Source organism: Myotis brandtii, unplaced genomic scaffold (genome assembly GCF_000412655.1).
Source record: "Myotis brandtii unplaced genomic scaffold, ASM41265v1 scaffold52, whole genome shotgun sequence".
Taxonomy (NCBI): domain Eukaryota; kingdom Metazoa; phylum Chordata; class Mammalia; order Chiroptera; family Vespertilionidae; genus Myotis; species Myotis brandtii.
In genome coordinates this window covers 1,214,705-1,227,566 of record NW_005369826.1, presented here as the reverse complement: position 1 = coordinate 1,227,566, position 12,862 = coordinate 1,214,705, and the positions used below count along the sequence as shown (strand labels likewise).

At 39.1% G+C, this 12,862-nt stretch overlaps 1 protein-coding gene across 1 annotated transcript in view; it reads left to right on the top strand.

The window, feature by feature from the left end:
• Positions 1-6: 6 nt before the first annotated feature.
• The window catches only part of LOC102248978 (chromosome unknown open reading frame, human C21orf91), a 23,132-nt gene continuing 10,276 nt past the window's right edge, over positions 7-12,862 (top strand). The window contains 2 exon segments of the mRNA XM_005877428.2: positions 7-142; positions 588-721. Of these exon segments, the coding sequence (XP_005877490.2) occupies positions 33-142; positions 588-721 (244 nt within the window). The 5' untranslated portion in view covers positions 7-32.

Below are 12,862 nucleotides of genomic sequence, written 5' to 3'. Positions count from 1 at the left end.
ACCCGCACGGGGGAGCCGCTGCCGGGTTTCGGATGCTGCGGGTGCTTTGGACGAGGGGGGACGCCCCAGCCCCGGTGTTGGCGTTCGCACGTGCATTTCCCTGCCGCCGATCTCGGGCAGGAAGCCCCGCTACGCCGCGGAGGTAACGAGCCGGCATCTAAGGTTCCCACGATGAAGTTAGCAAGCAGCGCCCGGAACAGGTCGCTTTTCCTGCGTTTCACCGCGCGGAGTAGGTCGCCAGACCCCGGCGGCGGCAAAGGCTTCGCGGCTAAGTTCTCTCGGTGCACGATCGGGAGATGGCAGGGCGGACTGGAATTCCCGCAAACCGCCTTCCTTCATACCCCCCCTCCCCCGACCTGTTGAAATATGGGACCAAAAAAGGCGTAGTGTCTGCTAGGCGAGGCTAAGGGTTCCTAGGTCTGTGTCTCTGCACGATGAAAGAATGGTGCTGAAGTGCAAGTGCTTGTTGGATGGGACTATGGCCTTAGACAAACGGCTCAGCATCCTTCTCTTCCTAGAAGTTGCCCGTGTTGCCCTGAGGACAAGCCCTTGCAATTGCGTAACTTTCCTTTTCTGTTTCTTCACAGGGGCACTATGAACGAAGAGGAGCAGTTTGTAAACATCGATTTGAATGATGACAACATTTGCAGTGTTTGTAAACTGGGGACAGACAGAGAAACCCTCTCCTTCTGCCACGTTTGTTTTGAGCTGAACATTGAGGGTACGTACGGAGGAGAGGTTCATTTGATGTCATGAACTTGATACAGCTTCTCTGTGGGAACTAGTGATGAGGCAAAACAGAAATTTCTTCCATGGTTGCAAATTGTGTCAAGTGTGGAGATCTGTTAAAGATAAGAGTTTGTGGAAACAAAGCTGAAGTTAGCAGAACCAAGAATTTATTTTAAAAGTATATTTTTTTAAGCTCCCATGGTGCTAACCCCATTTTTGCTAATATAAAAATGAGGAGTATTGACTGGTAATATGTTTTGTGCTTTGAGAGCTTATGAAGTTATGAGATTTTAACAGACATTTGTGTGTGTGTGTGTGTGTGTGTGTGTGGTTTGTTTTGATTTAATTGAGAACTAAGGTAACCAAACATTTATTTTGATAGGCAAATGTAATTGTATTCCATGCTGGTTTCCCCATTGCTATCTTACTATCTAGAAAAAAATGTTTTAATTTTTAGTGGTGACTCACACCTTTAATAATTTCTTAAAAGGCTTTTAAAATGTCTTAATAGTATTCCTAAGAGTTCTCCAAATACTTTTTAAAAAATCTCTGTTATTGAGACTCTTTATTTGGATTAGTGCACAGTTAATGTGTCTATAGATGGCAATAACTTGCTCCCAAGAAACATGTGGGAGATGTTTCTTAAATCTTGATGTTATCGTGATAAAACTGTGATTTTTAAAAATATTTGAGTCAGGCTAAAAAGAATATTCTGATAATAAAAAAGTTTACCTTAAGTCTTTTGAATTTTGAATTGTAACATCAGCAGAGGCATTTTTTTTAGACGTGGAGATTTGGGGTGGTTTCAAAGCAGTATTTCTTTTTGCCAGTTTGCATATTTGATAATTTTCATAATCTTTTTCTATTAATTAAGAAATATGAAATGTTCCTATAATAAGAAAAAGGAAATAGAAAGAAAAAAAATACACATTAGGATGATATACCTTGAGATTCCTATTAGGACTTACTTTTCAGAAATTGTTGTAGGCACCAAATTAATATATATAGATATTCTATAGTAAAAGTCAAAATTATAACCATAAGTAGACTGCTAAAAACATGTAGAGTTGTTTATGTGACAGTCATCTTTCATTTAAGATCAAATTGGTTATGACAGTTTTGCTATGATACTCTCTGGAAGAATTCTAGTTGCTGAACATGATAATTGACAGAAGCTCATGGATTTCCTGTAGGTTTCACACATATAACTTTGGCTTTAATAAATGTAGTAAATATAACTGATTTCAAAGAGAGGGCTTATAAAATATGATTTTACTGTGCCCTTTATCATGCTAGCATGAAAGATTATAAATTTATGTTTTTTGGAAATAGAGTTGGCCCTATATATTCTTTCACTTGTAGATTTTCATTTTAGATGGGCAGAAGCATTAGAAATGATCTAATTCAATCCTATATTTTACACTGAAGGAAACAGCCAGACTGTTGGACTGTTCAAGGTTGCACCAATGGTGATGGCAAGCTGTTGTTAAGTCCCAGGCATTTACTGTGAGCAATTCTGTGCCAGGCACTGTATTAAATAAGCACCTTACGTGGATTATCTTAGCTCAAAATAGCTCTGGGATAGCTCCTTTTTATCCATTTTAGAGGTGATGGAATCTAACCTTTGAGACCCAAGAAATATACTTTGAAGTAGCAGAGCAGTAATTGACAGTCCTGGACTTTGAAGCCTAATCATTTAGGTCTAGTATATGTGATCTTAATTTCATTGATCTGCTGTCAATAGTTACTTCAACTGATAGGGCTAATATTGGAAACCTGTTTTGCTGAATCCTAATTGGCTACCCTTGCTATTCGGTTAGCCAACTTTTTCTAACTAGTGCTTCCTGCAAAATCATTAATGGTATTCATGCTGTGATAGAATTTTTCTACAGAAATCTAAACTTTCACAATTACTTTTCTAGCCTTTTTTTAAATATGTATTTTAACTGGTTCTTAATCACTATATAAAGAATATACAGATATTTCTCAGGTACCATCCTTATAAATATTTCATCTCTAATACAACAGCTATCTCAATTTGAATCAGGACTATGTTATATTCTATCTACACTCAAGGTTTTATGTTCTTAATGCCAGTTAAACCTTTGTGAGAAAAATTAATTTCAAAATAAATTTTCTTCTCACTTTATCTGAAGTCTGTTCTCAGTTCTTGCAAATATAATACATGTTCATATCAACCACAATGATGAGCTGGAACAATATAATCATTTTAGTATCCTAAGATTATTTTTGAAATCTTAGGAATTTTAGGGGGAAAAAAGGAAGAAAGTGAGGACCCTGAATCGCACAAAATTTTTGTTTTTATATCAGTATACAGGTTTTTAGAAACCAACAAAAAAAGTGGTAATAAAATAATTCTGTACCTAAAAATAACAAGGTATATTCTTTGTCTATGTCAGTAAACATTTTTAAATGTTTTTGCAGTTTCCTTTCCTCTACTGTGTTCTCAGCACAGTGCCAGCCAATAAATGTTAGAATGTAAAAGGGATTTTAAAAACTATGATATTTAACTTTACTAGTTTGGTATAAGTATTTCATAATATGATAATGTTGCTATTGCCTGGTTTCTTAGCATACTAATTACTAAATTCACTCGAAAACATTCTATTTGTTTTTTGTTTTTTTCAGGTAAGAGGCTAATTAAAAATTCCCTTAAGGAATTTTTAGACTACTTTTGTTTTGTTTTTTGTTTTTATAATTTATCAGGGTAACATTGATTAATAAGATTATAGGTTTTAAGTGTACATTTCTATGATGAATGATCTGTATACTGCATTGTGCTCTCACCATCCAAAGAAAGATCATCTTCCATCACCATGTATTTGGCCCAAGACTAGGTTTTGAGTCCAGAATTAGGCTAGTTTAGAGCCCACATACTTGTAGTAAACAAAAATGTTTTACACCTTTTGGATTATTGCTTACGTCGAATCAAAACTGGTCTAATCAAATGGCCTCTTTTTTAAAAGCTGTATGCCTGCATATATTTATAAAATGAAGACAAAAGAGAAATAACAAAAGATAGCCTAATCTTGCATGAGAGATTCCCAGTATGGCTCTAGGTTGCCTTTTTTTCCTGTGACTTTATGGTAATTAAAAGGAAATAATGACCAGAATGAGTGGCTGCTCCCGCTGCAAACCTGGGCACGGGCAGGAGAACCCGGGCTGCGATCATCGCCTCCTGGCCCCAGGCTCCTCCTCCTCGCTCCCAGCCACCTCCTCTAGATGCCCGCAGGACGCACAGAGCTTCCGCCAGATGGGGGGATGAGGACACATTTGTAATACCTTAACCAATAAAGAAATTAAAGGGGAAAAAAAGGAAATGGGTATATCTACATTTTAGATACTTAAAAGACATGGGTGATATATAAGGGACCTAAAAATTATACTTTGAAGACTTAAATGTTCACAGGATTCCTTTTATTGTTACCTATAATTCACCATTAAAATAAAGTAACTTGTATGTGTCTAGGATTAGGAGACAGACACATAAACTTCTTATATTTGTAGCCTGTCCTTGGCCTTAAGAAGCCATAAAGTTTTGTGGTTTTCTGAGTATATGATTAAATACACTAATATGCTTCATAATTCATTGTGCTAAAACTTCTAAAGTTATTTAATGACCAAATGAGTATAATCCCTAAGCTGTTGAGGCTGGGAGGAAGGTAGCCCACGGTGGTCAGGAGCCAGTAAAGAAACTCAACTGTAATCTAACTGAGGCAGAAATGAACTAGAGAGGGAAAAGATTCAGGGCTCCAATCTGTTACTTCATACTCTCTGTTTTCATTTTGTGCCAAAATGCTGTGCATATAATTAGTGTTACTACCTTTCTCTAATAATTTGCTTTCTTCCTTTTCTATAGAGATAAACTTTTTTATAAGATTGGGTTAGCACTGGCCAGTGCGTCTCAGTTGGTTGGGCTTCGTCCCGTGCCCAGAAGAGTTGCTGGTTGGGTTCCGGTCAGGGCACATGCCAAGGTTTCAAGCTTGATCCCTGTTGTGGGGCATGCAGGAAGCAGCTGATCAATGTTCCCCTCTTACATCAATGTTTCTCTCTTCCCTCTCCCTTCTCCTCTCCCTAAAAATCAATTTTAAAAAAATCTTAAAACTTAAGATTGGGTCAATTCCTAAGCAAAGTTTCCAGTGTAGGTTGATCTTGCTAGTTGATTAGTGTGCATTACTAATTCTTACTAGTCCAGCTCAGACTTTATAGCCCATCTGAGTTTTGATTTTCCCCTAATTTGCTGAGCTTTTCTAGAAGCCTGCCCAAATTCAGATCCTTAGTAATCTTTCCAAAATGAAAAATCTATAGGTTTTCTCTTGGTTAAGGCACTGGTGAACCCAATGCTTATGTTTACTCTCATTCTTGATTATCTGTATCTGACTGAAATGCTGTTCATATGGTCAGTAGTCCAGGAGCAATTTGAATCTCAGTATTAAATCCTTAATAGCATTTCTCCACTTAAATAAAGGGGGCCACCGTTTTTGGTAGGGAAACTATGTACAGTCTAGATAACTCCATCTGGTATTAGCTTTACATTTGTTCCTCTTTTTTTCCCCCTCATAACTCCCCTCCTCCCAGTTCCCGCCCCACCCTCCGCCCTCACTCCCCACCCACTGTCCTCATCCATAGGTGCACGATTTTTGTCCAGTTTCTTCCCGCATCTCCCATTCCCCTTTCCCCGCCAAGAATAGTCAGTCCATTCCCTTTCTATGTCCCTGATTCATTATAATCACCAGTTCATTCTGTACATCAGATTATTTATTCACTTGGTTCTTAGATTCACTTGTTGATAGATGCATGTTTGTTGTTCACAATTTGTATCTTTACCTTTTTCTTCTTCCTCTTCTTAAAGGATACCTTTCAGCATTTCGTATAATACTGGTTTAGTGGTGATGAACTCCTTTAGCTTTTCCTTATCTGTGAAGCTCTTTATCTGACCTTCAATTCTGAATGATAGCTTTGCTGGATAAAGTATTCTTGGTTGTAGGTTCTTGGTATTCAGCACTTTGAATATTTCTTGCCATTCCCTTCTGGCCTGCCAAGTTTCTGTTGAGAAATCAGCTGACAGTCGTATGGGTATTCCCTTGTAGGTAATTGAGTCTCTTTCTCTTGCTGCTTTTAAGATTCTCTCTTTGTCTTTTGCTCTTGGCATTTTAATTATGATGTGTCTTGGTGTGGTCCTCTTTGGATTCCTTTTGTTTGGGGTTCTCTGCGCTTCTTGGACCTGTAAGTCCATTTCTTTCACCAGGTGGGGGAAGTTTTCTGCCATTATTTCTTCAAATAGGTTTTCAATATCTTGCTGTCTCTCATCTTCTGGCACCCCTATTATTCTGATGTTTGTACGCTTGAAGCTGTCCCAGAGGCTCCTTACACTATCTTCGTATTTTCGGATTCTTTTTTCATTTTGCTTTTCCGGTTGGGTGTTTTTTGCTTCTTCGCATTTCAAATCTTTGGCTTGATTCTTGCGCTCCTCTGGTCTGCTATTGGGTGTCTGTATAATATTCTTTATTTCAGTCCGTGTATGCTTAATTTCTAGTTGGTTCTTTATCATAGCATCGAGGGTCTCATTAGTTTTCGTGACTCTCTCCTCAAGTTTATTGACAGCTTCTAGCACATTTTTGCAAGCCCTCAAAATTGCGATTTTTAGCTCTATATCCTCCATTTCTGTCATGTTTTTTTGTCTCCGCATTTTTTATGCTTTCTTGGTGCACCCCCTAGTGGTCTTTGTGCGCAGTCTTGTTCTAGTTGAGCCTTGATTGTTGTAGTTAATACTAGAGGGATTTGACCACCAGGCCGACTGGCTGTGTGAATCAGCTGTGTCTGCCGCGGAAAACTTCTGTCCTCTGGGGAGGTGCTAATCTAGCCTTTGCCTGAGGCGATCCGGCAAATGGCTCTGCGCAGGGCTTGGGCGGGGCGGGCTCAACAGGGCGGGCGGAGGGAGCCGTTATGGTGCCCTCAGTCCTGTTCCCAGAGGCTCTGCTTCTCAGAACCCCCGGAACCGCTGCAAACCTCGGAGGGAAAGCTGCCTTCCAACTGATGCCAGACACTCCCGCTTCTCCCGTTTGGGTCCGAGTCCCCAGCGATTCGCCCGTATCTGGAGCTCAGAGTCTGAGACTCCCCCCTGACCGAAAACGACAACCGCGCTCTCAGCCACCAGCCCGCTTTGCGCGCGCACCTCCGCACCTGAGTTTTTTCCACACTGCGCCTCCTCTGAGCCTCGGTGTGCTGTTATTTTTCCTTCTAGTTGAAGAGTCTCTCCTCAGCCAGCCTTCCTGTGGTTCTGGGTGATGTCCGTTCCGTCTTTTAGTTGTATTTTTGAAGTGGTTGTTTGCGGCAGCAGTCTCCGGTATTTACCTATGCCGCCATCTTGGTCTCTCCTCTGGTATTAGCTTCTTTCTCTTATTTTCCCATAAAGGCAAACAAGGCAATGTTATTACCTAAACAAGCATTTTAAAATATAAAGCCTAATGTGAGTTTAGAAGATAATGAGCATTAAACTTTACTAACATTAATAGAACATTTTAGAAATATTTAAAACATACTTAGAAAGTGTCCCTCTGTTGACATTCTAATAAAACTTAAGTCTTTCAGTGTTTATTATTAAATGTAATATAAAGATATTATATTTGCATAGCACTTGAGAGGTTGAAAGGTACTTTTTCAGCACCTTAAATTGAATCTTCATATTATATAGGAAGTTACTTAACATTAAGTGTGAATTTCAAATAAGGTAATACTAAATGATTGAAATCAAAGTGACTAAGTAACACTGTAAAATTATCAAAGTTACCAGCAAAGTTCTAGTTAGGATGGATTATAATTATTCTAACCCAATTTGGCACACCAAATCTTTAGGATTTTGATAAGGGGTTTCAGTAGGTTTTTCTGCTCTAGCTGCCATAATTTCCCTCATAGTAGCTGCTCAGCACGTCCCTAGTTTCTTTGTTTTTTATGGACAATGTGATTGGTGATTCGTGTTTAGTCTTTTTTCCCTCACTCTTTCAGTCTTTGGATCTCTAACAAGGATTGCCAGGTAAAACTATAATGTGGTTATGATTTTACTTGGGAAGAAGACTGCTTTCACTTGAAGGTTAAATACTTTTCTTTGCTAGATACATTTTTAGCCTAAAAAAAATTCTCACGATCTTAAAACAAATTCAGAATTTTAGGTAAGTGTATGTGTCTTTTACCATTTCAGTATCTTAATCTTTTTTGTGTCACTTAGTTTATTGGAACATACAGTGCAGTACATAAAGACTAAATTGTCTTGGACTAAATAACACTGTTCTTTCCCAACCCTAAATGTATTTCTTTGTGGGAATTTTTAAACGTTTTTCACTGAAAAAGAAAACAGTTTGCCTGTTACGGAAAATTAAAATACAGGAAACAAAAAGAATATTAAGAATTATAATCCCACATATCCACCAATAATCTTTTAATATTTTTGGTTCTCCTAAACTATTTTCTGCAGTAGAGTATGTGTGTATGTGCGTACACACTCCCATGTGTGATGAGTCAGGTTTAAGAAATTAGGCTACAGATAATATTTCACAACCAGCTTTTTCATATATCTTTTTCATGTTTGTAGGTAAAATTCTATCATGTTGATTTTTTAAAAGTTGCGTCCCATTGTACCATAATTTAATTAACCAGAGTTCCTTTGATGAATGTTTAGCTTGCTCCCAGTTTACCTGCACTAAAATGTTCTTATATGTACATCTTTTTTGCTTGTCTGATTAAATTTCTATTTCATTGTAGCTTAAATCCCCAGAGGAAGACTTTTGAGTCAAAGGTGTGTCTTGAGTTACAGTCCTGTCATTTGTTATGTCTACCATTACTACTGAATTCACACCATGTAATCAGCATTAAAAAAAACAACAACACCAAAAAAACTCTATTTGTTTTCTAATGAAAAAATTTTAGTGTGCCAGTTTTTTAACTTCTTTGTTTAGATCACAGTTCTTTTTACTCTAGAATTGCTATGATGCAATTATAACACATGGTCAAAATATTTATATTTTAGCATTTTGCAGTATGATTCATCAATTATTATTGCTTTTTTAGCTTTAGTTTTTCTTACCAAATGTTTGGTGGGTTGTAGTGATTGTTTCCCATCAGCCTTAATTTTTATCATTACCTATAGCAGTGATCGAATTATAAATGCCTTCAAATTCACAAGCTAGTATATCTCTATTTATTAGATGCTGCTATAAAGCATTTATTTAAGGTATAGTCAACTAGAATTTCAAGAACAATGACTCAGATGTATGCAAAGAAGTTGAGATGCAAAACAGGTTTTAAAATAGCTGCAGGACAGTTTTTCATTTTGTTTTTCTTATTTGTAAGAAAGTAAATCATGCACAACTTTGGGCAGATATTCCAGGAGATGAAGGACAAAGAGTTCATGTGACTATCACATTTCTTGCTTTCCAACCTCGGAATTTACTTTGTTCCCCCATTCATCTGGTGATACTATGAAGGCATTTTTTTTTTCAGTATCTTTTAACCTTTTTTATCTTTAGGAAAGATTTTTTCCTGCAAATTAGTGTCTCCATATGCCACATATAAGTGGATATTTAAAACTGACAACTCAGTCCTATTATAGTTCATTTTAGGAGCCTGTTATGACACCTTCATATCCAAAATTTTAGAATAAATGTCAGTACATTCAATTAGAGCTAATTAGGGGGGAAATTTGAACAAGTAGAAGATTACTTGTGTCAGTTGAAGTAGTGGTCTAATTTGATATATTTTAAGTATTAGAAAAACAAATTTAGCTCTTTATATTCTATGCTGCTATGCACTAAGTATTGCATACTAGACTATCAGTAAGAACGTGGACAGCTTCCATCATGTTCTCATTACAATTACCCTTTTGCATAATAAATTACCTATGGACAAACTGCCCTGTCCAATTTGAGAGCCTAGCCACAATGTGATTATTCAAACTTAAGTAAATTAAAAGTTTAGTTCCTCGGTCACACTGGCTGCATTTCAGCGTATTGGATAGCACAGATAGAGAACACGTCCATTATCACAGAAAGTTCTGTTGGACACTGCTGGTTAAAAAACAGGTAGCTACATTAGGGGGTAGAATTGAGTACGGATTGTTATTTTCATACCCTGTTAGAATAAACAGTTGTTATGTAGGTGTGATTCCCCAGCTTCCCAACTGTTCTAATGAAAATGTAAATTTCACTGAGAGAGGTTTTTCTTTTTGACAAGTCATCTGCAATTTTTGCATCTCCTATCAACACAAGAAGTCAGATCTACCCTGGCTTCCTTGGTTATTTAAGGTTAAGTTTATCTTTTAACACTGAGGCCTGGTGCACGAAATTTGTGCACAGGTGCAGTCCCTAGGCCTGGCGGGCAATCGAAGCTGTAGCATCTGGCATGGAAAGGCATGTCCCAGTTGACCTCTAGGCCCTGGGCCCCTCACACGCCCCCTTCAGCCTGAGTCCCCACGCGGAGATGCGGTGAGCGTGGCCAGGCACAGTGTGGGCCTCTGGGCCACCCAGCGGCGCTGAATGGAAGCTGGGCGGGCAGCGCGCTCTCTCCTGGTCGGCCTCGAAGACCGGCTCCTGTGCGAACCCACGGGGAGCCTGACCAGCCCCTGCGATCCCAGGAGCTCCGGCCCAGCTCACCGGAAGATGTCGCACGGGTGCGGGGCAGGCTCCTCGCAGGTGCCCGGCACCTGAGCGCGGGGGGCTTCCCCAGCGCGCGAGCCCTGCCATCCTGGGGGAGGGTAGCAGGGAGAGTGAGAGTGAGCTCAGCAGACACCCCAAATTCTCACCGCACCTCCGTCCCCATCACCCAGGTAGCTGGTGAGAGGTTGCAGCGCATCACCAACACCCGCCATGTTCCATGCTGCCCCCTGGTGGTCAGCACACGTCTTAGCGAGCAGTCGAACGACTGCCCAAGGGGACAATTTCCATATTAGGCTTTTATTAAATAGGATTATCTCTGCACTCCTGCCTCACTGAAATTTGCCCTTATATTTCACTTATTGAATTAAACTGCTGTAACTGCTTAATCCTTCTCTTAGCACACACAAAATCTTTAAAAAGTAACTAAACATCTCTAAGCTGAAATCTGCTGTCTAAAGACCACCTGTTGGTATATCTTTCTTTAGGGCAGTGATTCTCAAAATATGAAAAAACAAGTTGCTAAGCCCATCTGTATATTGGCTTGGTGTGGTTGCCAGTAATTCCATCTGTCAGCAATGCAAAAATAAGCCACTACCTATTACTTATAAACAGTATGTTGGACACTTGTACATGACTGACTCTTCAGTGACTCCTGAGTTAGCTAAAGGCCTTGGGGGGAGAGAAGTGGGGCAGTCTTTATCACAGCACCCACTATGGCACATACACAACCTGTTGTGGGTTTAGAAAGGAAGTCAGTGCTCTGACTATCCATCCTTGCCTTCTCACCTTTGGTCTACTCTCCTACCTTTAGTCCCATGGCAGGATAGACAATCTGAGCATCTTCCCACTGAGTGACCGGGATTGGAAATAGATATAATGCTAATAACGCTTCTTGAATCATGACTTGGTTGCTGCTTCTTGCCCATCAAATGCAGAATAGCCTGATTGAATTGGGTGTCAAAGCATCATTGGAACGAGCGGTTATTTACACGGAAGCCACCCAGACCCATGTCACTGCACAGCCTTAGAATAATACATGTGTCACCAGCCAACACGGCTGCAGAGCCTGCTAGGTCACAGGTACCTGCAGACTCATCTGAGGGAAACGATAACTGTTTTGAATTGAAAAGCACTTGCCCTATTTCAACCAGTAGCTACTGCTCATTACTAACCAGTTGCTGCCAGATCTTCTGTGGGTTTTTTTGTTTTTGTTTTTGTTTTTGGAAACCAAGAAACTGAAAATTGGACGTGGGTCTATTTTTTTTACTTTTAAAACACTCATAGTCTAAACAAAACTTCACTATGGATCCAGACTTCAGGGGGGCAGTGCACATCATAGAGACCGGTCGTTCCACCGCTCAGTCAATTTGCATATTAGTGTTTTATTATATAGGATGGGAATCTTATCCCAAAACAAAGACATAACATCTCAATCCTTTGAATCTTAGTACAACAAAATGCAGCTATCTCCCCATTTTTGCAATTAGCATTTACTTAAAGAAGCTCAGAATTCTTGATATGGGCAGCACATCAGCATGCAGGTGCTTCTCTTAGCAGCCCAAAGAGGATCATCATAAAAAGGAAAACACCTTACTCTTGGAAAAGTCTTTAAGCTGGGAAAAATGTGGGCCTTCATAAAAAAAGACTTTGGAGCAGTACCGCACAAATTGTCGATCGTGTTTGAAGGCAATATGTTTACAATTTCTTCACAGCATGTTAACAACCTAGAACTTAAATCATAATGAAATTTTCTTGCCTCACTTAAGTATTAAGGAAGAACACAGAAAACCACCATTTGGGAAACCAGTACTGCCAATTTTCTAATTTTGTTTTAACTCTGAAGTTACAGTTGAAGTGCTTGCTACCGTGTATTACAGCTTTACCTTCAACTGCTGGTTGTATTCGATTTGGTCTACCTATGGAATACCACATTACATTAAGCCATGCCTTTGACTGGGAAATGAATGTAGTAATCAAATTCAAAGTGAAATCTGAGAGTCAGATGATACCAGTCAAGCATGTAAACTACAGAGCCATGCAGTATGAGTGTGGTTAGCTGAGAGACGGTGCTGTGTAACAGATCAGCTGGTGAACCGGCAAGAAAAGATTGCTTAGCTTCCCTCATTGCAACCAAATCATAATAAGGTCTTCCAGAGACTAGGTGGGAAAGACGAGGATAATGGGAAATGTGATAAATCGTAAGTGTTCTGGGGGCCATTTTGTAGTGCCATTTGGAGTGTCATCTTACTAGTATTATGTCACTATGATAGATTAAATGTAAGCATGGAAATACCCTTCTTTTAAAAGGATAACAGTAGTAGGAAAACATTTGAGTGGCTTTTGCTCTTCTGTGGGTTTAACCAAGTTTTTTGTTGTTGTTTACAATTTATTTTTTACCTAGTTACATCTTTTTATTTTCTTTATTGATTAAGGTATTACATATATGTCCTTATATCCCCATTGCC